Source organism: Passer montanus, unplaced genomic scaffold, assembly GCF_014805655.1.
Source record: "Passer montanus isolate IOZ18808 unplaced genomic scaffold, ASM1480565v1 scaffold1, whole genome shotgun sequence".
NCBI lineage: Eukaryota > Metazoa > Chordata > Aves > Passeriformes > Passeridae > Passer > Passer montanus.
The window spans coordinates 10859496-10881252 of record NW_024356504.1 but is presented as its reverse complement, the minus strand read 5'-3'; the positions used below and the strand labels follow the sequence as shown (position 1 = coordinate 10881252).

The 21757-nt window shown below is 37.5% G+C and overlaps 1 protein-coding gene across 4 annotated transcripts in view; it reads right to left on the bottom strand.

The window, feature by feature from the left end:
- Positions 1-21757, bottom strand: part of GRB14 (growth factor receptor bound protein 14) — a 58277-nt gene that overhangs the window by 17436 nt on the left and 19084 nt on the right. For 3 of the 4 annotated variants that reach the window (XR_005626659.1, XM_039700837.1, XM_039700849.1), the window contains 3 exons: positions 8884-9040; positions 4335-4456; positions 2131-2205 (listed from right to left, as the gene is read on the bottom strand). Coding sequence is in view for 3 of the 4 variants with exons in the window: in XM_039700837.1 (XP_039556771.1) it covers positions 2131-2205; positions 4335-4456; positions 8884-9040 (354 nt within the window). In the remaining variant the exon portion in view is untranslated. Of the gene's footprint in view, positions 1-2130; positions 2206-4334; positions 4457-8883; positions 9041-9775; positions 9921-21757 lie in introns of all 4 variants that reach the window. The other variant, XM_039700828.1, reaches the window with a different exon arrangement.

Below are 21757 nucleotides of genomic sequence, written 5' to 3'. Positions count from 1 at the left end.
ATTTGCAAAAATAGCCTAAAGCAAGTTCCAAATGACCCAGACTGCCTACCACTACACATGCACATGCAGCATTGTGTCTCAGAGCTGCTGGACCCTGATCAGTACAGTGACACACCTCCTCTGTAGGCTAATTCATGGCAGCAATTAAACCTCTCTCTCTGGTATACATTGACACAGTATATCCCACACAGTACGTTTACTTAACACATGCTAAATGGATAGGAGACTCATGAACATCTCTTTTGGTTTTGTGGCTCTGTTCTACCACAATGAATTTTTTGAATCTGCTCTGATTCAAAATCATCAGCCAAAATACTCAGTCTTCCACTTTCAATGAGAGTTAAGAAAAACAGACCTTGAAAACATTTTACTTGCTTACAGCTCAATCCACAAAAGGATGTCAAAGTATCAGAAGTGATTTTTTAATCACTTGTAAGCACTGAATTGTCAAACTAATGTCTCTTTTGATACTTAACCAAGCACATCACAAATAATAATGCAGCCCATTAACTTGTCTTAATGAAAGTTTCCAAGGAGATAGTGACTCACTGTAAACAATTTACCCAACAGTTTCTGCTGAAATGTGCACAATGGCTGCACAATCCACCAAGGTATTCTCTACTTTGTGCCTATTAAGTTTCATTTGATGAAATACAATTAAGCATACAATACAACACAAAATAGCAACAGAGGAGAGTTTACAGCATGTTTTTCAAGCTACCAAAATGGCAAGTAACTAGATATGTACTTAGCATGATTCTTAATCTTACCTAGCACCTTTGAACATATTCTAAATCTCACAATATGGGCTTAAAGAAATTCTGCACAAGAATATATGGCAAACAGTTCTCTTATAAAAGTCTTCATTATTTTTTGAACTACTAAATTACATTTGTAAAATTTAACATAAATATAAATGTTTTTATATATATAAATATTAAAAGTTCCATCAACATAAAAATATAAAGTTCTATTAACATAGGGAACAGAATTTTCTAAATTAAATGTTTATGCTAGACTGCAAAATCTGTATTATGTAGGTGGCAAAAGGGAAACAATTTTCATTAGATTTGCAGCACTTCTGAAATCACAAAAATTTTATTCAGGTTTGTAAAAATTACTTACAGAATCTAGTGTGTGTCAAATCTAATTCACACAATTTTTTACTATATTTGGGATAATCTTAACATCTTGATTAAAATACACTTTTATAAGGATATAATTAATTAATATGAAAGAGTGCTTTGAGAATTAGTTACTTAAAATGGTTTTCATTTACTGGTGGATGCTAAGGTAGACCTTATCATATAGAATTTTTTTTAACTGTAATTTCTGTGTTTCTTTTGTTTCTGCCCTAAATATCCTGTGTTATGTTGCCTTTCCAATCATTCTTTATCCCCAAAACTCATGCACAGGGTTGCTGTCTTAAGACCAGTGGAAGTTCTTCTTCTATTATTTAATTTTTCTAATGACAAGCAAACAAGAGTGATGTGTATGCTTCCACCTTTATTACTCATTTTTCCCCTCTTTGAAAGTAAGACGATGATCCCTGATACGGTCATTTTGTATCTTCATTTCATTATTCCCACTGTAAATCAGAATCTTGTATCTGCTTAAAAGCTGACTAACACTGAGTGACCTACCATAATTTTTTCTGAAGGCTACAGTAGCCTTCAAGCTAACAAATCATACTAGTCAGTCTAAATTTTCTACTCGTTAAGTTTAACCATTTAACTCTTTTTTATATCCATTTGTGTCACACCATCAGTATTTTGGCATCCTACCATAGCCTGCTGCTAAGTTTGTTCAGCACTCCTCCACCTATTTAAGGAAAAAGGGTCTTTCACCTGAAATACCCAGTAAAGGTATTTAATGTTTTCACTGTATTTCCTTTGTTTTGGTGCTTCTTCACTCTTAAAGGATGTCCAAGTTTCTAAGTGTGGACATATAACACCTGCTAGGAAGGGTCACATTGTTTCTTATCTCTTGAGGAAAAAAGTTATTAACCATGTCTTGAGTTATTCAAAACCTAGCAACAGATCCAACAGCAATAAGGAAATATGCTCACACAGCACAGATAATGGGAAATTATGAGCTGTGCTGGTTCATATTCATTCAAGGATTACATACCTGTAATATCCCAGAGTGGCTTAGAGCTGCATTGGTCTCACTTGGAAAGGATATCATATGATCTGGAAAAAAGCTCTGTAACAACAAGAACTTGTATCAAAGTTCTGTAGAAATGAATACAAAACTTTCTCTTTTGTATGTGCAATTTAAGTTCTCAGTGCAGTGCAAGACACTGAAGATTCCCTGATCCAATAATTTAAGCTTACCTTAATATCATCCCAAAATTTGGCACATGCTATATATTATTTGCTGAAAAACACAGAATTTTGAGAAAACATCAATAGTCTCTGGAGCAGGGTTTCAGACACCAGTGCAAATCACATTGCAATATTTGGCCCTTAGTGTTGTTTTTCTAGCAGTAATTTCTATTGCTGTTGACACACAAAATTTGCCTGGGGAGTCAATATGCTAAAAAGTAAGGAGGCTATATACCAACATGCTGAAAAGTGTACTGTTTTCTATTGTTTTCATTACACTAAATACCCAGTAAAATATTTTGGAATATCTTCCACTAACACAGAAAGGTTGTCTCAGGGTTTTTTTTAATCTCCTATTATTATACAAATTAACAAAAAAATCTGACTACATAAACATGATGGGATTGAAAGTCTACAACTAAAATGCCAGTTTCATTATCAAGGAAAGCTCAAGGGATAATTTATGGGACAGACCGACAGCTGGGGTGTTCAATACAGTCATGCAGATAGGAACCAGACAAGGGTTAACCATCACAAATAATGTTTCCTCAAGGCCTGGAAAAATTTGAAGTTAATATTCCCTTGGCCACCCAACATCCAGCAATTTCCATTTTTAATGAAATTGAACTTCTGGTAGGGTTAATTCATATTAACTCATTGTGATAAAGCTACAGCTAGGACCAGAACACCCAGAAGAACTGTGCTTAGCTATAGCTGCTGAAGCTGGTGTAGCTGCAGGTCCGCCACGCTCCACAGCTGGCTCCACTCACTGGTTATACACAAACTTAATTTTTGGAGGCAACAGACAGAAACTGATGCATACAAAGTCCCCCCTGAATATGAGGAAGAACTGCTTTACTATGTGGGTGATCACATACTGGAATAGATTGCCAAGAAAGGTTGTGGAATCTCTCTCAATGGAGATATTCAAGAACCCTCTGGATGTAATCCTTTGCCATGTGCTCTGGGATGACACTGCTTGAGCAGGGAGGTTGACCCATTCTGTGAGTCTGTGAAAGCCTCTACACTAACTGCAGACCATCTCAAGCTGAAAAAATTTTCACTGATGTAGTGATATCTCTATATGTGGGACAAATCTATCATGATTTGGCCAGAGACACACAGGTCAATCAAACAAAAAAATTCCCAAAACTCTTATATTTCTTGTTATCTTTATATTTACCTTTTTATCTTTTTCATAGATAGATAATCTGAGTTCCCTTTCACTTTTTATCTTTTAAGCCCTCATGCAGTTCTGCTATTTCTCCCTTTTATGTCTGAAAGAAGCTGGTTTTATAAGAGACAGCATTAGGAGTTGTCCAAATATACCATGGAGCAACCAGATGGTAAGTTCCTTCCGCAGAGCCAGGACTGCTTCCATGGCCTTTGCCATCAGCCAAGGTCTGAATCAGCAGCATTAACCTTTGGCAACATCCCTGAGTTACAAGATATCTCTGCTCTCTTTCCACTCCTTATGTATGCTAACTTGGGCTTCACTTTCACTTACCCCTAATAGGTTATGGCTGCTCATGGCCTTTTGTGTCAGTTGTCATTTAGCTACAGCTGGGAGAAGCTGCAATTTGGCAGTGCTGGGCCAGAACATTCAATTTTCACTTCACAATAAAATCATCTTTCCTACAGGTGCCCCTCCTCACACTGCTTCATTTTATATTATGTTGTCACTTGATGAAAAGTTCACTGAGTTGCAAAAATTTAATTTTGTTTTATGTCCGTGGCAAATTTCAATATAATTAAACCCAATTGCTGCTCCCAGCACCCCCAAACATAAAAAATGAACATGGATGTTTTACAATTGTAAGAAAGGGACCAGCCAATGATCACATGCACTAAAATACATTGCTGTATTTCACATATTCCCTCCTGATTATTCCTTTTGACTCCTGTTACACTAAAAAATTTAAACACTGACTATCTGTGTGCACCAAAAAAGACTGTTTTTTAGAAACAGTAACTGCACCACTTCACAGATATAATGTTAGGACTTACCAGTGGATTTTTAAAAAACTCATACTTTGCATAATTTTTTCTAAAATACAGTTTGGTTTCCTCTTCCATTACCCAATTTGACTGAACTTCCATCACTAATTCATGGTCTTCTATAGCTCTTCCTATAAGAAAACAAATAAATAAAAAATTAAAGAAAATGCAAAAGCAAAAATAAAGCTCATGACTATCAGAAGACAAAGAACTCTCATGATCTACAGATAAAGCAGAGCAAAATTAAACTTCCATTTAATTTGACTCGCTCTTCATTGAATTTAACCGATTCTTCAGTCCAAAAAGACAGATTAAGGATGCTATATGAAAATTCCATTTTGTAACCAGATTAAATGAAGAAAATAAAACCATAAAGAAATTCAAAAAACAAAAAATACCCAAAAACAGTGAAAGGAAAGTAAGCATTTTGAAATCTTGTACAGGTTGTTCTATTCCAAAACACATTCTTCAGATGCAAGGGCAAAGAACTGAAGCTCTGAGTTAAAACCAGCATTTTTTTCCTTCAGTTTTATAGAGAGAAAGTGCTCCTCTGAGATGACATTTAAAACTCTTAAATGCTTGGCATTGTGACATTTAAGAAAACACCATTTCCTCAAGACTTACTTCTTGGTAGAAAAATATGACATTGTTCATCACCCCAAAGGATGGGTAAAGGTGCTGATATTTCTTTATTTTTAAGGTGTCACAGAAAAAAAGTATTTTATAACTGAGTAAACTTACTTTTTTGAAGGAACTGAAACACTGAGTGCCCTCCAAAAAAACAGCCCTGTAATCAAACCCTAAACGGTGACATGAAAAAGCTGCCTTTTAGTTTAGGTAGATCATTTTTGTCTTCCAACTAGACTGGAGACCTTCTACCTCCCTTTCCATCATCTCTTTATTACTGCTATCTCTAACATGAGGAGCACCTGCTACAGTCCACAACAGCCTCCTTAACTATGGAAAGTACTCAATGCACATGAAGCATTTAATATTGGAGTACCAATTAAAAGACATTTCAAAAAACCTCTTCTCCAGCCACCCAGCGGGGAAAAAATTTCAACTAAATAAAAGAAAGACATTGCTCAGCATTATTGCGGAGCAATAAAGGTAGTGCTTCATAAGCCTTCCCAGCCTTCACAGACTACGTGAAAGAATGCAGAGTGAAATCAAAATGTGTCTGAAAGATACTGATGTGCCTGGCCAAGGCATTGCCCTCTACTCAAAAGAGGAGCCCTGGAACATGTGTGTTCAGCTGCAGAAGCAAACAGAAAACTGTTTACAGCCAGCAGAAAAATTTCTCAGTATACAAGGAAGAATTTCTGGATGAAGATAGTACTCGCCTTACAAATGAGAGCAGTTATGGATAACTGTTCTGTTTTCAGAGCCTGCCCTGCTCAGGGGAATTGCAGTGGCAGTATGGGACTCCCAGCACCAAGGTACTCAGTGGTAGGGATGGCATGGCATCACCCAAAGTTAGGCACACTTCAGCTGCTTTCCATGATCTTAGACATTGTGAAAACCATTCAAGTTAAAACAACATATACCAGTTAAAAGAACACATAACAGAAAGACACAGTTCTGAAATATATTGATTTATAGAGCTGCAAGAATTGCTGAACTTTGGATACTTGAAATAGAACCCTTGCCATGCAAAACTTGGGAAGTGGGGAGGAAAGCTGAGCTTCCTGGCTGCCGAGGCAGAAGCAGTGAGGACACAACCATCCTTAGTGCTCAACAATAGAGCTCTGCACCCAAGGGCATATATGTTTGTGAAAACTGAAATGCAGAGACCGTGGGTTTATGCTTTGCTTTAGGTGGGAGTTTTGTTGGGATTTTTTCCTTTTTAAACCTTCACAGCAGATATCCCCACACAGCAATGAAGGTACAATCCAGCGATGTAATTAATGTCTGTCTTGATTAAAAGTAGAACACTGTGCTCAGCTCACTAAGATTCATGCAATTACATCTAATTCAGGACTATTCAGACAGCTGTTAGATTTTAAAGAAAATGTTCACTAATTGGTGGATGAATTATTAATCCATGTAATCCTGGAGTTTACATAGACACACACATTTGCTTACAGCATTTCTCATTTCAATACCAATTCACCTAACTTATAAGATAAAAAGACTTTCCAAATTTACATGAGTAAAACATACAACAGTAACAAACAGAAAACAATCCCAAACTAACTCATCGTTTGGAAAGTATTTGCTCAAACTACTCTTCCAGTTCTTAAGAATATACTTAAAGCAAATCAAGATGAATATGTTAACTCTTTCTAACAAAATCCCATCTAAACCAGCATTGTTAAAATAACTCCATTATCATTCAGTACTCTAAAAATACATAGGGGATATCTCAAATTGTTCCTTTCCTTGGCCAATGATGTTGAATTGCCAACCTCATCATCTAGGAAATTATTTTACTTTTAAAATTAAGTATTCACCTTTTTCTGGAACTACACTGCAAGCAGCTGGAGCTGCTTGTAAGACTGCATGGTGAATGAAGGTCTTCATCAACTTTGAGAATATCAGAATATTAGGAAAATCGATTTCACTAATTATCTGATATTGAAATCTTCCAGGAAATCCTCCAGATTGAAGAAAACTCCTTGTCAAAAACTGTACTGTGCAAATACAGAAAGCTGGAGACACAGTGCCACTATTGTTCTGGCATGGTTGCTCAAAGGCATCTTCTTCAATAGTTACTACACTACTTGAACACCAGCTACACTACAAAATACAGAAAACACTTCTGCTGTTTATATAGTACTGTTTTCTAAAGCCATTTTGCTACCTCTTCTTCTATACCAGTCATTTTCAACCTCAACCCAGATTTAACTCTGACCTTCCTCTGAGCTGGAAGCATTTTACAGCTGATACATTCAGTGCAAAAGGTTACAAATATCTTTGAAATTTCACAAAGCAAGAAAATAAATTTGAAAAACGTTTGTGCCTGCCTTCATAGGATAAAGGACTATAAAAGGGAGGAAATAGTTTTAGCTTTTGTAGTTCATCCTTAAAATACAGCTGATAATCATAATTGAGTCAGAGATGCACAGTCAAGTTTATTTTCAATAAAGGCACAGGGCTGGATCCCCTAGATACATCCAGAGGAAAAAAGGGACTCTAACAAGAGCTTTTAGCCATATTTCAATATCTGGGAGGGAGGGATTGGCCAGGGAGAATGTTTGTGGGGGTGTTTGATTTTTGTTCATGGTGTTTACATTTATTTTTTTTTAAATCAACAGCACTGGAGTTACCAGGTACCAGTACAGTCTCTTTTGAGAATTAAGAACTCCATGGAGTTTTCTATGTATTTTAGAATGCAGGAAGGCGTCCAGAACATCCTCTTTTTCCACACACTTTGCACGAGCAGATGGAACTGCCCTTGAAGTTGCAGAAGTACTACCTTTTTTAGCTCTAGTACAGTGCCAAAGTTCAAGAATAACATGAAAATTTTGAGTGATGTGAAATTATAACCATATTTCTTTGGCATTTGTCTTCTAGTACATTTTTTCTAACATAATTTCTTATCAAAAGCATACACAGCACAGTACTGAAACACTGTGCTGTAAAAGCAAGTATGATTGTCTAGCTTGAGATTCAGTTAATATTACATTCCAGCAGTGGGCTTCTAAATCCTCTCTTGCTAAGGAAAATCTTTCCTGTATTCTGCATTTTTTACATCTCTGCAAACATCCCCTTTCTCCCTACAATTAATATGGCCTTATGTTTTTTATAGTGCAAAAGTACACCTATACACTACAAAAAGGAACACAGATCAGACGTTATATTTTGAAACCACAGATTACACATTTTGAACTGTACAATAGAAAAAGAGAAGGTTTACTACACTAGAGGAACACTGACAATGTGAAAGACTTTCAGAACACCTTGTTACCAGCAACTTAAAATACTACACATGGCATTGCTTCAATACAGTTCACTGGTCCTACACGGAAGTTTGGAAGAATGGTTTTGTTTTCCTTTTAAAGTAGCGCTGTCCCAGAGTTCACCATAAATCTAGCCAAACTGAATGTAGTGAAGGAAAATACTGACAGCCCACTCTGATATTATTTCTGAAAACTGAGTCCTATAGTAAAGATAAAATAGCACTGTGTAACCTCTTTCAGTCCCTTATGTCAGATATTTCACTCAGGTGTGCTAGGAACAAACAGGATTTTATTTCCAGTGAAAATAACCCAAGTCTTTCTAGAGATAAGCAGCAAACACAACCCATAAGAGAGAAAGAACTGCTAGATAAAAACATGGTAGAGCAAGGAAGAATTTGCAGTGAGAACTTTAACTGTTATGTCTTCCAAACTGTTCTTACAGATGCAGATGAAGCAGTGTGAAACAAATGTACCATGAAAAAAATCTAGTTTATACCTATGCTTTCAAAAATAATCAGAAGCAACAACCCTAAAAATTCAGAAGAAACTTCCCATCATTTTGCTTCCAAGCCTTTCTATTAGAATTGTACTTCCATGTGAAAATGAAAACCAAACACCTTATTTAACATCATATCAGTATACATGATTAGTCTTACCTAAACCTGTGTGGGTAAGTTGTTCAAAGAGAGTCCAGCTGTGGTCATCAACATAGTGGTTCTTCAATATCAAGAGCTGACACACATCCCTGGCTGTTATATCACTTGGTACTTCCAAAGCTCTGCTAGTATCATCTTCACTATACACTTTGATTACCTGCAATAAATAAAAACTCTAAAATATCCATAAGTTTAATCTTTGCTTCAGTTACTCCATATATGTTGCTCTCTCAGCTTCATGACTGAGACAGGAACCCACACACACATAGTGCAACATGAAAGATAGCCATTCCTCTCTAGCACAATGGCATAATTAGGAACAGAGCAGCCAAGAAAAGCATATTTCACTACTAAATTTGGCCACTGGATATCCCTTGCCACAGGAGACTGGCCAGATTGGTGCATTAGCTTCAAAAAAAACATTAATGGACAAATAAATGCAGCAAAACTGTACATTCTTAAGTAAGCTGAAAAAGAAACCACACAGCATAAACAGTGAAACTCAAGAAGTCTATGACTGCAGAACTGTAGAAAGATTTGATAAAGGAGTTAGTTCAGAGAATGGCAATCAGACTCAAGATGCTCACAGTTCTGTAGACAATAAAACAGGAGATGTTATATACTGGCTTCAAATTTTGACAAGTAAGAACTGGAATTCTTGCACACACATCCTCAGTTTAAAGGGTGCCCAAGATGCTTTTAACTGATAAAATACTCCCCTCAGTTTATTGAATTTATCCATATTCATGAGAAAGCAAGACAAAACTCTCCTGAAATTTATGCACAAAACCTAAATACCATTGTAAATCCCTCATTAAACAGCAAGATACAAGTTCTCACTTTAAAGACAAACAAGCCTGTTACTGTCAGTCATTCTTAACAGCTGCCTTACCGAATACACGCTCATTTCAAGCATCTAATAAACAAGCAGCAATGTATTGTGCTCCAGCTTGTAAAGGCAGCTCCTCCTCTGGTTTGTGCTGAAGTTGGTAGGAAAGTGAGCAGGAAACTCCAACTGTATCTCCTGCCATCTGCATCTTCCCACCAAGAGAAAAAATCAAAAAATAATTAAAAAAAAAAAAAACAGGTTCTTTCACTCATGTTCTCCAAACGTCAGATCAAGGAAAAAGGACTCCATTTGTAAACCACACTGAGATTTTTAAAGCATACTGATGGCCTTACTCCTCCACAAAAAGCTATTTTTTCAGTGGAACTACACAGATACAGAAGTTTGGTTCCAAACTTTGGCCCTGCACATCAAATGAGTACGAAGCCTATAATAATTTGCTTTAATATTGCACCTAATCAGTGTTGGCAGATCAAGAGTTGCACACAATACTCAGCCACCCTTGCCACAACACCAATCCTCAGAATATAGCAAACATTAAATTCATGCTCCTAAAGTGCTGAAAAACCTCTCCCTACTCATGAATCAAGCACCTCAAAGCTGAGACTTTCAAGGGAAATAGGAGCCCTTAAGAGAAAGAAGTTCCAATGTTTCCAAAGGCCTAAGCTGCATCCCAGTATTTCCACTTAATCCAAAAGGGAGAAAGACCACATTGCTACTGAATTTAATACTGCCAAAGCAGGCATGGGGGATGGCTGTGGTTGGTTTTGTAAGATGTCTATGCTTTGGCAGTGTTCCCACTGTTAAGCAAGAGAAACCAGCAGCAATGCAGCCTGCTTGCAGCAGAGACTGGCTCCACACACACCAAGTCCTACTCCAGTCACACAGAAATTATGTTCGGCCATTCACAATAAACCAGCATGAATTATTTAAATTCCTGCAATATTTACAATGATTCAAAGATGAAATCAAAAGATGCGTCTGGCATGGTGCACTGTGAATGGGATGGAGGGCTGTAGGGGTGACTAGAAGAAACAGTGTCCCATCACCTTAATAGAGGTCCTACTCTGGGCAGCACTGAAGGTCACAGACAGCTTCATTAGTCTGTCCAGCAAGTCTATGTCAGGCTGAACCTAAAGGATTTTACAGGCTGAAATGCCAGAAAGGAGAGAGACAGTAGAGAAGGTGAAAGCAAAAGTAAGAATTGAGGTAACTTTCCAAGCACTGACAATTGTTCTAAGTCCCTTCCAGCTGGAATATTCTATTCTGTTTCCTAATATTCTCGCAATAAAGCCAGGGTGGGAATCCATGTGAGCATGCTGGCTAGGGACTCTATGGCACAGAGCAGCAACTGCAGTTTTCCCCAGGCACTCATCAAGTTCAGTGATATGCTTATTTTACAGCAAGAGCACGTACAGCCCATGCTGAGGCTCTTGACGGATATTTTAACAGAAATTCTTTTTAAAAGGGTTAAGAGTCGCAGTGCAGATGACTTCACTCTTATTGCTAGAGAAACGGAAAAAGAGTTTTTAAAATGCTGGAGACAGCAACACAAGGCATGATAATGAGCTGCCTGTGGCCATTCAGCTCAGGGAGTGGGAAGCCTTGGAGGTGGCCTTGGACTACTGGAGCTCAGCTAAAGCAAAACAAAGCAACACAACAAAAAAGAAAACCAATGAGAAAAAAACCCAGTTTATATTCTCTGTGAGTATTCTCACTCAGTTTTCTCAGTATAGGGAAATAAGTCTAGGGAATACTGTGAGTATTCTCACTCAGTTTTCTCAGTATAGGGAAATGCTCAAGTCTAGGAGAACACATCACCCCAGCTCACAGCTATGATGGGGTACCTTATCAAACACAAATGCTGTGACCTTTTTCTCTTCCTTGCAAGGGATTCAAATGCAGCAGGAGACAAGAGTCACCTAATAAGACTCTCATCAACTTCTGTCACACATTTTGCTTAACGAATTGGTGTAAATCTCATCACTTAGAGTGATCTTTGAGGGTTTTTTTAATTAGAAGTTGCTCAGTATGTACTTGGTGCTGTGTTTGAAGCAAAATCTCCTGTAAGATTGCTGGGAATGTACTTATTCCAAGGGGAGTAGATCAGATGAAAAAGGATAAATTCAAAATCCCATTTTTCCTTGGAAATATGTTGCGATACTTCTCTTCCTAGAAGTACAGGATGCTTTGAGAATTAGAGGGTGGCAGAGCTATGCTAAAGATGCAACTAGGCTGACTTCCTATAGAAATGAGTAAGCTTGAATGATCACTTCACTTTTATTAGCGGCTCTCACCGTGTATTTGACTGGCCAGTCATCTCCACTTTCTTCCATTTTCTTTTCCCCTGAAAAATCTGTCTGAAAAGTAGCACACAAGAAAAGAGCTGCTAATGGAGAACAAGCTCTCATTACAGTTTTCATTATCCTACACTCTCAAACTTTGCTCCAAAGCAAGCTGTTTCACTTCCCTTGACTATACCTATTAGTAGGCAGAAAAACTTGTCTTAGCAGCACTGAAATCTTCTTTCCGGTCTAGTTTATAAATACAAGGAGATGTTAGTTCTTCCCAAGGCCAGAAAAAGAAACACCTCAATAGCTTCTATTTAAGTCACTGGAAGTAAGAAATAAGCAGCTCCAAGATTTTCCTATAAGAGGAAAACACCAAGCTCAGCATGACAAGCATTAATCATTTTCATTGCTTATGGGAGCAGGCAAGGAGTTACAGCATTCCTACATGTTCTCTTTCAGATTTAAAAATACTAAAAATCAGCCAAGATCCCAGAATTATGTGCAATGCATCTTTATCCCTCCAAAAATTATTTTTTAAGAAATGTTGCTTCAAAATTAAATATATTATTTTTCATATTTCACTAATCAAATGAACTCAGAATGTAAAATAAATGTTGAAAAATACAATCAAATATTTAACAAAGAAAAATAGAAAGAATACCCTAGTTTTTACACTAAAAAGTCACCAGAAGAAGCAAAAAATCAGCAATTGTATAAAAGAATAAGTAAAAGAGCACATAAGGTAAGCAGTGTGGGAGGAGGGAGGAGCAAGAGAAGCAAAGCTGGACTCTACTCCCCCGAGTCTTCTTCCCCACTCAACCGTCATCTCCACTACAATAATTAAATAATGTGTTCATAGACTTTTAAGAGAGGGTGTCCAAGTCTGATTCTTCAGAATCTTCATGCCATCTGTTTCGGAAGTTCCAATCTGCAGAAACAGCACAAACATATGCCCTGCACTGAGGAATTTAAAATTTCAAACCAAAGTCCTAACGTGTGAAAAAAAGCCAGGTAGAACCCACAGAAAAAGAACCAGTAGCACACAGATTCCATATTTAGGTGCCTACACCAATATGACCTGACATTTATATGATTCTTAATGCTTCTGTATAGCCACTGACACAGGGGGTAGTCAGCACCTTAAAAAAAAAAAACAAAACAAAACAAAAGAACAGGCCACTTTTATTTATAAAGATAAAAGCCCCTAACTTCAGCTTATGATTTCTAGAATTATTTTCCCCTTCCCCCCAAATAAAACACTGCACATTTTTGTAATTAGATTATAATTTCTGTCACACTTTTGTTAAATGCAGAATTATTGTATGCAAAACCAGGCTTTAAAAAATCTTACACTCCAGGGTGTCATACTTCTAAAATGCTGGCCTGATACTCTGCTAACCCCTCTCTATAGTTTAAAAATCAGGCTATTTGCCTGCAGCATTTGTTCTCCAAATCCCAACCCTTCTGCCTGCTAGACAAATTTTTTTCCTTATTCATACTGGCAAAGGGTAGAGGAATTTGGAGTGTATTTTAACTACAATGGAGGTGCTTGGAAGCTTCTAGCATTTTGAACTGGTTTATGACTTCTACCAACAGTCTGTCTTGGTTTAGTAAGAGTCAGCAAAATTCTGCATTCATAAAAATATTTAAGAGGTTAAGTCACAAGTGTTGTTAGAAACAAATAGCATGTTAGTAAAGTTTACTGTCTTCTTTATCAGCTGTGAATGCAAGACTTTCCATTTAAATGTCCCAGTCTACAGTTAAAATGTCAGCTTCCAGTATTTCCTCCAAAGGGAAGATTTCCAGGCCAAAAAGATTCCTGCAGTTTCCATAAATCTACATCTGTCATTAAAACAAGGTGCATGCAATGTCTAATTGTACGTCTTGACTTCTCATTTGGAACACAGCATAGCTGCAAGAGGCAGAAGGAACACAGCTCCTATATTCTGTCTTGCAATGAAACCGAAGTGCAAAGAAGGAAGAGCAAATTCTAGGAAAATTGGTCTACCTCTCCTTCCACAATCTAGAAACACCTCATACTTTTTCCATAATCTAACCTTTTTCAAAATGAGATGTCAAAGAGCAAAAATAATGTTAATTTCCAGCCTTTATTCCAATGTAAGATGACAGACAGGGTCCGTTTCTCTAACAATTAATACATTTCTTGCCTCAAAACCTAAAAAAATTTTTAGACCTAAATATTCTTCTAGAAAGTATTAAAAAACTTGTTAAATTTCATGTTAAAAGTATGCATATTTTATCAATTAAAACAATTTCTACTTATTTTCTGTAATCAGCTTCTGTGGCACTATGGCAACTGTCCATATGATGCAGCTCACAGAGCCACTCCCCTCCTTCAGACTCCTGGTACAAACTCCATGCCCTACCTAATCCAACCACCCATGACCATTCCAGAAATTATAAAACTACATGAAATACAGAAACTGAATGGCAATGCAAAGAAGTAATAAACCATACTTTATATTACCCACAGGCAAAAAGGTCCAATTCTTACTTTCAAAAGACATACTTGCCACCTGACTTTGGGCAAGTCAGCATTACCCCCTCATTTTTGCTATTAACAATATGGGGCAGAGGAAGTTAAATCTGTTTCTGTACAGCAAGGTAACAGACTGAACTCATTAAGATTGGTAAAGCACTTATATCTCCTGACTTGACTGCTGCTTTAGATGTGTAAATATGTTGTATTACAAAAAGGGAGGTTAAATTATGCAGATCTCCAAATTGTAATAGGCTATGTGTAAAAATATACCAGCGAAGCTCTTTCAAACAAAGGTTATGACAATCACATCATGATACTGGAAAAAATGGCAGAATGAGGACAATATGACATGCAATCATGGCAAAGACAACGTCAGTAAAACTGAAGAGAAACAGAGTTTGAAAGACACAACAGGGAAGCTAAATACAAATATCATTACTTAATCCTGAATTTGATACATTCAATTTTACAATATTGGTCAACAGAAACTAAATGTAGTGATAGATAGTAATAAAATAGTTACAGAAGATTTCATTTCCATGCATAAAACTGAACAATAAGGCAAAGTCTAGAAAAAGTCACTGCCATGTGCTGGACAATTAACTCATAGCACAACTACCTTTAGAGCAAAAAGTGAGATTCTTGTAAACTATATGATAATTAGATGACACTTGACCCAAAAAATTACAATAGTTAAAGAACTACATAGCAACAGCAACACTGTGAACTTCAACATCCTGTAAGTAGGAATGGCAGTAATAAATAGGTTAAAAGTGAAAGATTTATCACCATCAACAGCCATTACCACAAAGGAACAAATCAGGAGCAAGAAATCAAAGGGATCTACAGAAGTAAAACCCACAATAAACTCCTGAAAAATAATGCACATTATTTATAAGGAAAGGGAGGGGTGGATCAAATAATTTATTTAAATGGAGAGTCTCAAGTTAATCTACCTTACCAAAAATCTTTTTGAAACTATGGCGATTCCAACCAGTGAAAGATATTTCAAATCAACTGTTAAGATGTGTGTAAATAACTGCAAAGTTGTGAGGAAATGTAAATATTATCAGCAAAAAATTCAAATAATACTCTTCCATAGAACATCAGAAATGAAAGAAAATTAGCAGACTTGCCAAATGATTAAGCTGTCGAAGGAGCACTTATACAAGACAAACACACCTCAGAGAAGCTACATCATTTATCTGCATTAATTATTCACAAAGGATATGGAACACGCTCCCAGATCTAGTCTTCATAGGTGAAATAAAATAGTCTGTCTAAAATGGAAATAAACTGGACATAAAAAGGAAAATAGTTAACAGGAGATTATGCAGTCTAGCATTTAAATGGCCAACCTCAGCCTATCCTAGCACCAGTGGAAATGTAGGCTTAGGCTTCACCTATCACTTCATCTGCTGTGCACTGATTATAAAGTTCTGCTCAGACCTGAAAAAGTGGAAAAGCCCAAGGGCTACTGCAGCAGATTAACTCTGGGCATTGCTTTGCAAATTCGTGAGTCACCAGTGCCTATCACCAGGCAGCTAAGAAAGAATCTACTAACATAACCTAAATCTGTCTCTTCCCCAAGAAAACCTACTCTTAAATTTATGAAAACTTTTTTCCATCTTGTTCATAGCAATTCCTAGAGTGATTTAGAGTAATCACCATAATTCTGAAAAATCTCAGTGGGGTAACGCAGTTTATACTGTCTGGTATCAGTAACTTTTCCCAGGTCCTTCAAAAGAAGAGCTATCATGAAAATTAAACAGTTATGAAGAAAGAGACTACAGAATAAAGATAAACTTGGAATACACAGATCATTTTTAGAATAGCTGTCTATAGTCAAGTAATTTCAGGCTCTTACTCATATTAACCCTCTAAATCAGAATGGAAGCACCATGTCTTACTAGCCACAATATAAATAAGTCTTAGTTATTTTTCATTAAAATACTATTAATGCTAACTTTACACATTAACACCTGACACAAGGCTATTTGCAAAACTTCTTGGTGCAGGGAAAGGTAAATGGCTCCCTATTCCTGTCCTCTTAAGACTATCGCTTAAAGGCAGCTAGTCCAACATAGGTCCCTTCTCAACTCCAGTGCACAGCATGCATGGCTTTTCAATTAATCTAAACCCAATATGTGGATGATCAGGAAGGCAAGAGAGTTTTACACCTTCCTAGCCACTAAAAATAAATTAATAAATGGTTAAATTTCTGTGAAACTTGGGTAAAATTATTATACAAGGGAAAGTAATTTGAAAACTCAGCTGAGACCATGATGTAATCCAACCACTGAGTAAATGTACACAGGCTATTCTCCCTTAAGCCAAGCATCACCACTTCTTGGTGATGGAATCACAATGCTCCTTCACAGAGTTCGGTTCATACAGTCCTCCTAACACAGCTCAGTTGTTTAGGCTCACATGAACTTTTCTTCATGAAAAGTTAATTTAGTGTACCTGATCAGCTTATTAGTAAATTTATGGTATTACTATCTTCAGTCCTTTGTTTCCACACTGCCTGCAAAGTCCTAGCTTTAAATAGTTTTTATATATTTAATAGTAATATTCAGGTTTACATTTTACTACATACAAAAGCAATATTTAGAATACACTTACCACAGACAGATGGAAAACATCCAATTAGACTAACTGGACTTAAAAACAGGGATGGAACAATCATACTGGAGGATTCAAAGAATCTGACTTAAGAAGGCACTTTAATATTTCATTTTTTTAAAAAAAAGTTTGTCAAACAGAAAATGAACAGAAAACAAGTCATGTCTGAAGACAGAGAAGAAAGAAATTTAAATACGAAGCCACTGAAATATACTTCTGTTTTTTGTATTCTGTGTACAACGAAGATGAGGGCAAAATGTTATCAGCCTCATGTTTGTATAGCTTGTCCCTATTTATGTCAAGGCACTAACATTATTTAAATGAGGCTTTCTGTATTTAATAGTGCAGTTTGTCCAACATATCCTTCGCTTGTCAGAGATAAATAGAATGCTGTGTTCCAGCACAAGAGAAAGCAAATCTGTTACTGCCGCGTTCTGGCTGCAGTCTATGTTTCTGAAGAGATACCAGCTATAAAAAGAAGTACCTATTGTTTCTACCAGGTTTTTCACACCATGTTGCTGGTTTCTCAGTAGAGCAGATCTCTTGCAAAGCTGAGAAAGACCAAGTCTCTGAATAACACTGTTAAGAGACCAATTAGCTTCCTATTTCCTTTGCAGCGGTCCTGAAATAGATTTTTTTAAATAAGGGGAAAAAAAAAAAGGAGAACAGATTTTTTCTTAAAACTCTCACTTTGGCCATTTTAAACAGAAGCTTTGGCTTGAACTGTAGCACAGCTTAAAAGCGATTAATGCCTTTATCATCAGCTATATCAGCTGTGTATTCCCCTGAAGGTCACTAGAGGAGAAAATCATGTAGACTCCAGGACAAAGCAAAGTTCAGATTTTTAGCTAAAGATACAGTTTGGAAAATGTCTCTGTATTTCTGAAATTGGTACAAGGAATGTCCAGAGCAAATATGACAGAGGCCACATAAGGCATCCTACTGTAAGAAATGGTTGTTTTACAATGTTGAAATATTTTGCCACTTGGTATATGACAAAAAAACTTGCTTTGCTGGGTCAGACCAGTACTGTCATCTCTGGGTATCTGTTTCTAGTCATCAGTGGAATGTAAGAGCAAGGTTTAACTATTGTAGGATAGGTATTCTTACCAAAAAAATATTTTTCAGCACTTCTGAACATTCTTTTTTATTCACATAGCATTGTTCCCTCTGGCCAAAGCATAAAATCCAAATAAAGAGTAAATCTTGCAGTAAATGTAGTAAGTCTACTCAAACCACGTAAACATTCAACTATACACTTTTGTGTTATTACAGATTTGTCAGCAGGTTTTGTCGGCAAATCTAAACCCCTAAAGGAACAGGGGGAAAAAAAAAAAAAAAAAGAGGGGCATCTGGGCATGGAAACCAGCCCCTGTAACTGCTGGCAGAAGTGTAATAGTCACCACGTGCAGCCGACTAAAACAAGGGAAGCAAGTGAAAAGGAAGATAGTAAGTGGGTGATGTAGTTAAAAGGGGGTAATAATTTCCGAAATTTAGTCTGTTTTGATAATGTTTACCTCTAATCATTTGTTCTAAAATGAAAATGGGATATGAGCAGTCTTCAGTCACACGGGAAAACAGAAGCCAGCAGCACATTTCCCATCTCCACGCTTGTTGTGATACCCTACATTCAGAGGTCTGCTGGGTTGTCTGGCTGCTGCTTTGCTTGCCCACACACAAGCCATGATCATACTACCATAAATACATGCATTTTATTTCTGTTATGATCATCCTACAAGTTTTGTCAAACAAGATACTCAAAAAGGCAGTGACAGACACCAATCCAACAAGTTACAATCAACAGGACCAAGGGAAAAATGACAACATTGAGGACTTGCATATGCAGCTGATGGGTATGATGAGCTATTGAAGCCTGGCTTTCGGGCCAGTACAAGACAAGCTGAGGGCTCCAATTGCTATTCAGTCTAGATATCATTTAATTGCTAACCTCTTGGAGAATAGGATTGACCTAGCTCAGAAAAGTAGTCCAAGTGGCCTAAAAAAAAAAAGCACAACACTATGTTAGGGCAAAGGTTGTCAACAGAAATGATAAAATAGGCAACAAGAGTTTTGAAAAGACTGTGAAGAAATCAGAATGCACTAAAGAATAGTGGGGGTGAAAAAAGAGCATTTTAGTAGAAAATAAAAGAAAAACATTAGGTGTGTAAACTGAACACCTCCTCCCAGGTCTCAGTCCTTCACATGAACTTTAGTGGTGCCAAACAAAAAGGTATCGGCAAAAACACCAAATGCAAGAAGTTGCAACTGCAGGGATGTGCAAAGCATGGGAAAGAAAGGAATCAAAGATGTCTCTCCAAGTCATCATTTTTGATGCCCAAGCATGAGTTTTGGTGAAGATATTGGTCAGCAGTCCAAGACAGCCATTTGGATCGGCCAGAAAAAGGACGTGAAATATGAGAACTGTGATGAAATATGAGATACATGCCAAGAGCCTAACAACTCTGGGTGACGAAGGTGGATGTGTATTCTCGGAAAGTGTAACTTCAAGTCTGACTCGCCTTGCTTTGTACTGTTCCCAAGGCACCCATTATAAACTGTACTGCAGCAGAGTAAATCTGTTCTTATATAACTACTTTAAACTGTGAAAAACTGGTTGCCTTGAAATAATGTAAACATAAATAAAGAGTTGAAAGCAACTGAGTATGGACAACCTCAAAACACAAATTTTAGGAAGTCACTACCAATTTAAGAGACTTAGACAGACTGGAACTGGGCTAAACTTTCCAGTGTTACCACAGAATTGTATCGGTTGAGGCATTTTGATCTGTGGTGGGTTGACAATGTCTAGACACCTGGTGCCCACCAAAGCCACTCAGCTGGACAGAGGAGAGGAAAATATAACAAAAAGCTTGTGGATCAAGATAAGGATGGGGAGAGATCACTCACCAATTACCATCACAGGCAAAATAGACTCAACTTGGGGAAACCAGTTTTATTATCAATCAAACCACAAAAAGCCAATGACAAATAAAACTAAATCTTATAACATATTTCCCTACCCCTCCGGACTTCCCAAGTTCAATTTCACTCTTAATTTTCTCTACCTCCTCCCTGCTGGTGGTGCAGCAGGACAAGGAACACAGACTGCAGTCATTATATCACAAATTGTATCTGCTGGTCCTGCCTCCTCAGCGGGAGGACTCCTCACACTCTGCACTTGCTCCAGCATGGGCTCTTCTCACAGATCCTGCCAGAGCCTGTGCACTGTGGGCTTTCCACTCACCTGCTGTGGCTTGGGGGCCTCCAAGGGTCTGCAGGTGGGTCTCCACACCCCCATGGTCCCACATGGGGACAGCTGGCACCACCAGCTGTGAGGGAATCTCTGCTCCAGCGCCTGGAGCACCTCCTTCCTCTCCTCCACTGACCATGGTGTCTGCAGGGCTTTTCCTCTCACATGTTCTCTCTCTTCTGCTGCAGCTGCACAACAACCTTTTTTGCATTTTGCATACGTGATCCCAGAGGCACTACCACTGTTGATGATGGGGTCAGCCCAGGAGCCAGGTAGCACTGGACACAGAGGGAACTTTCCAGAAGCTTCTCGCAAAAGCCACCCATGTAAAGCTCCCCTCCCCCCGTTACCAAAACCTTGCCATGCAAACCAAATACATGATCAAACAGTCATAACTTCTTTAGGTCCTTAAGACACGTTGGCAGTTTTGTTGGGCTGGTCTTGCCTCTGTTCCTGACCATAGGAAGAAAAACAAGGAGTGAGGAAGAATGAATGGGGCATGGGAAGTACCTATAGCAACTGCATGAAAATGAGGCAGAAAGCACGTCTAAATATGAATAATTCCTTGGTTCAATGTGATGAGTTTTCTTTGCATTCAGTGATGTAGCTTCAGTTTACCAAAAGTAAAGAAAATTTTCTTATTTTTCAGGCACTTGCTTATGCATGTTGAAAGTAACATGTAACAGACATATAAGGAAGGGGAAATTTGATCTTTTGCATAAGACTCACACCAATACCTTGTGTGCCGTTTGTTGAGTTTCTCCCTTCACATACAGCAATGCAGCATAATCAGTATGGGTTTACTTTAGCAAAAATAGCTATTCAGCAGTAGCTCTTGATACACTTCAAGGCCAGATAACACAGTCTGAAGGTCAAGTTCTGACTTCTTGAAGCCTAATTTATTCAAGAGGAGACTAAAGTACTAGAGCTAGAAAATGGCCAAGCACTTTCTTCAATTGATGAAAAACTGGGTTTTTTTCCAAAGGATTTCTGCTCACAGAAGAGGATTATGATCAGAGTAGGGCACTAAACACTGCCAATTTCCTTGGTTACTGTATGAAGAATGTTAGATGTTCAAAGAAAGCAAGAAGAAACTGAAAAAAACCATATCAAAGATCTGTTCAAGAACTGAAGACAGAGAGGAGACAAAGTGCAACGTTAATTGTACCACTAAACCCTGTCAAACTATACAAAGGACAAGTAATGGCCAAGTGCATTAAACTGCTGAGATTTTAAAAGATTTTTAAAAAGCTCAGTGCACTTAATGCTCACCCTCTCATAGGCACATATACATAGACATCTCTATCTACCCTTCACGGCAACTATGCACCATAGTGCTTTACATTTTAAATTTCAAG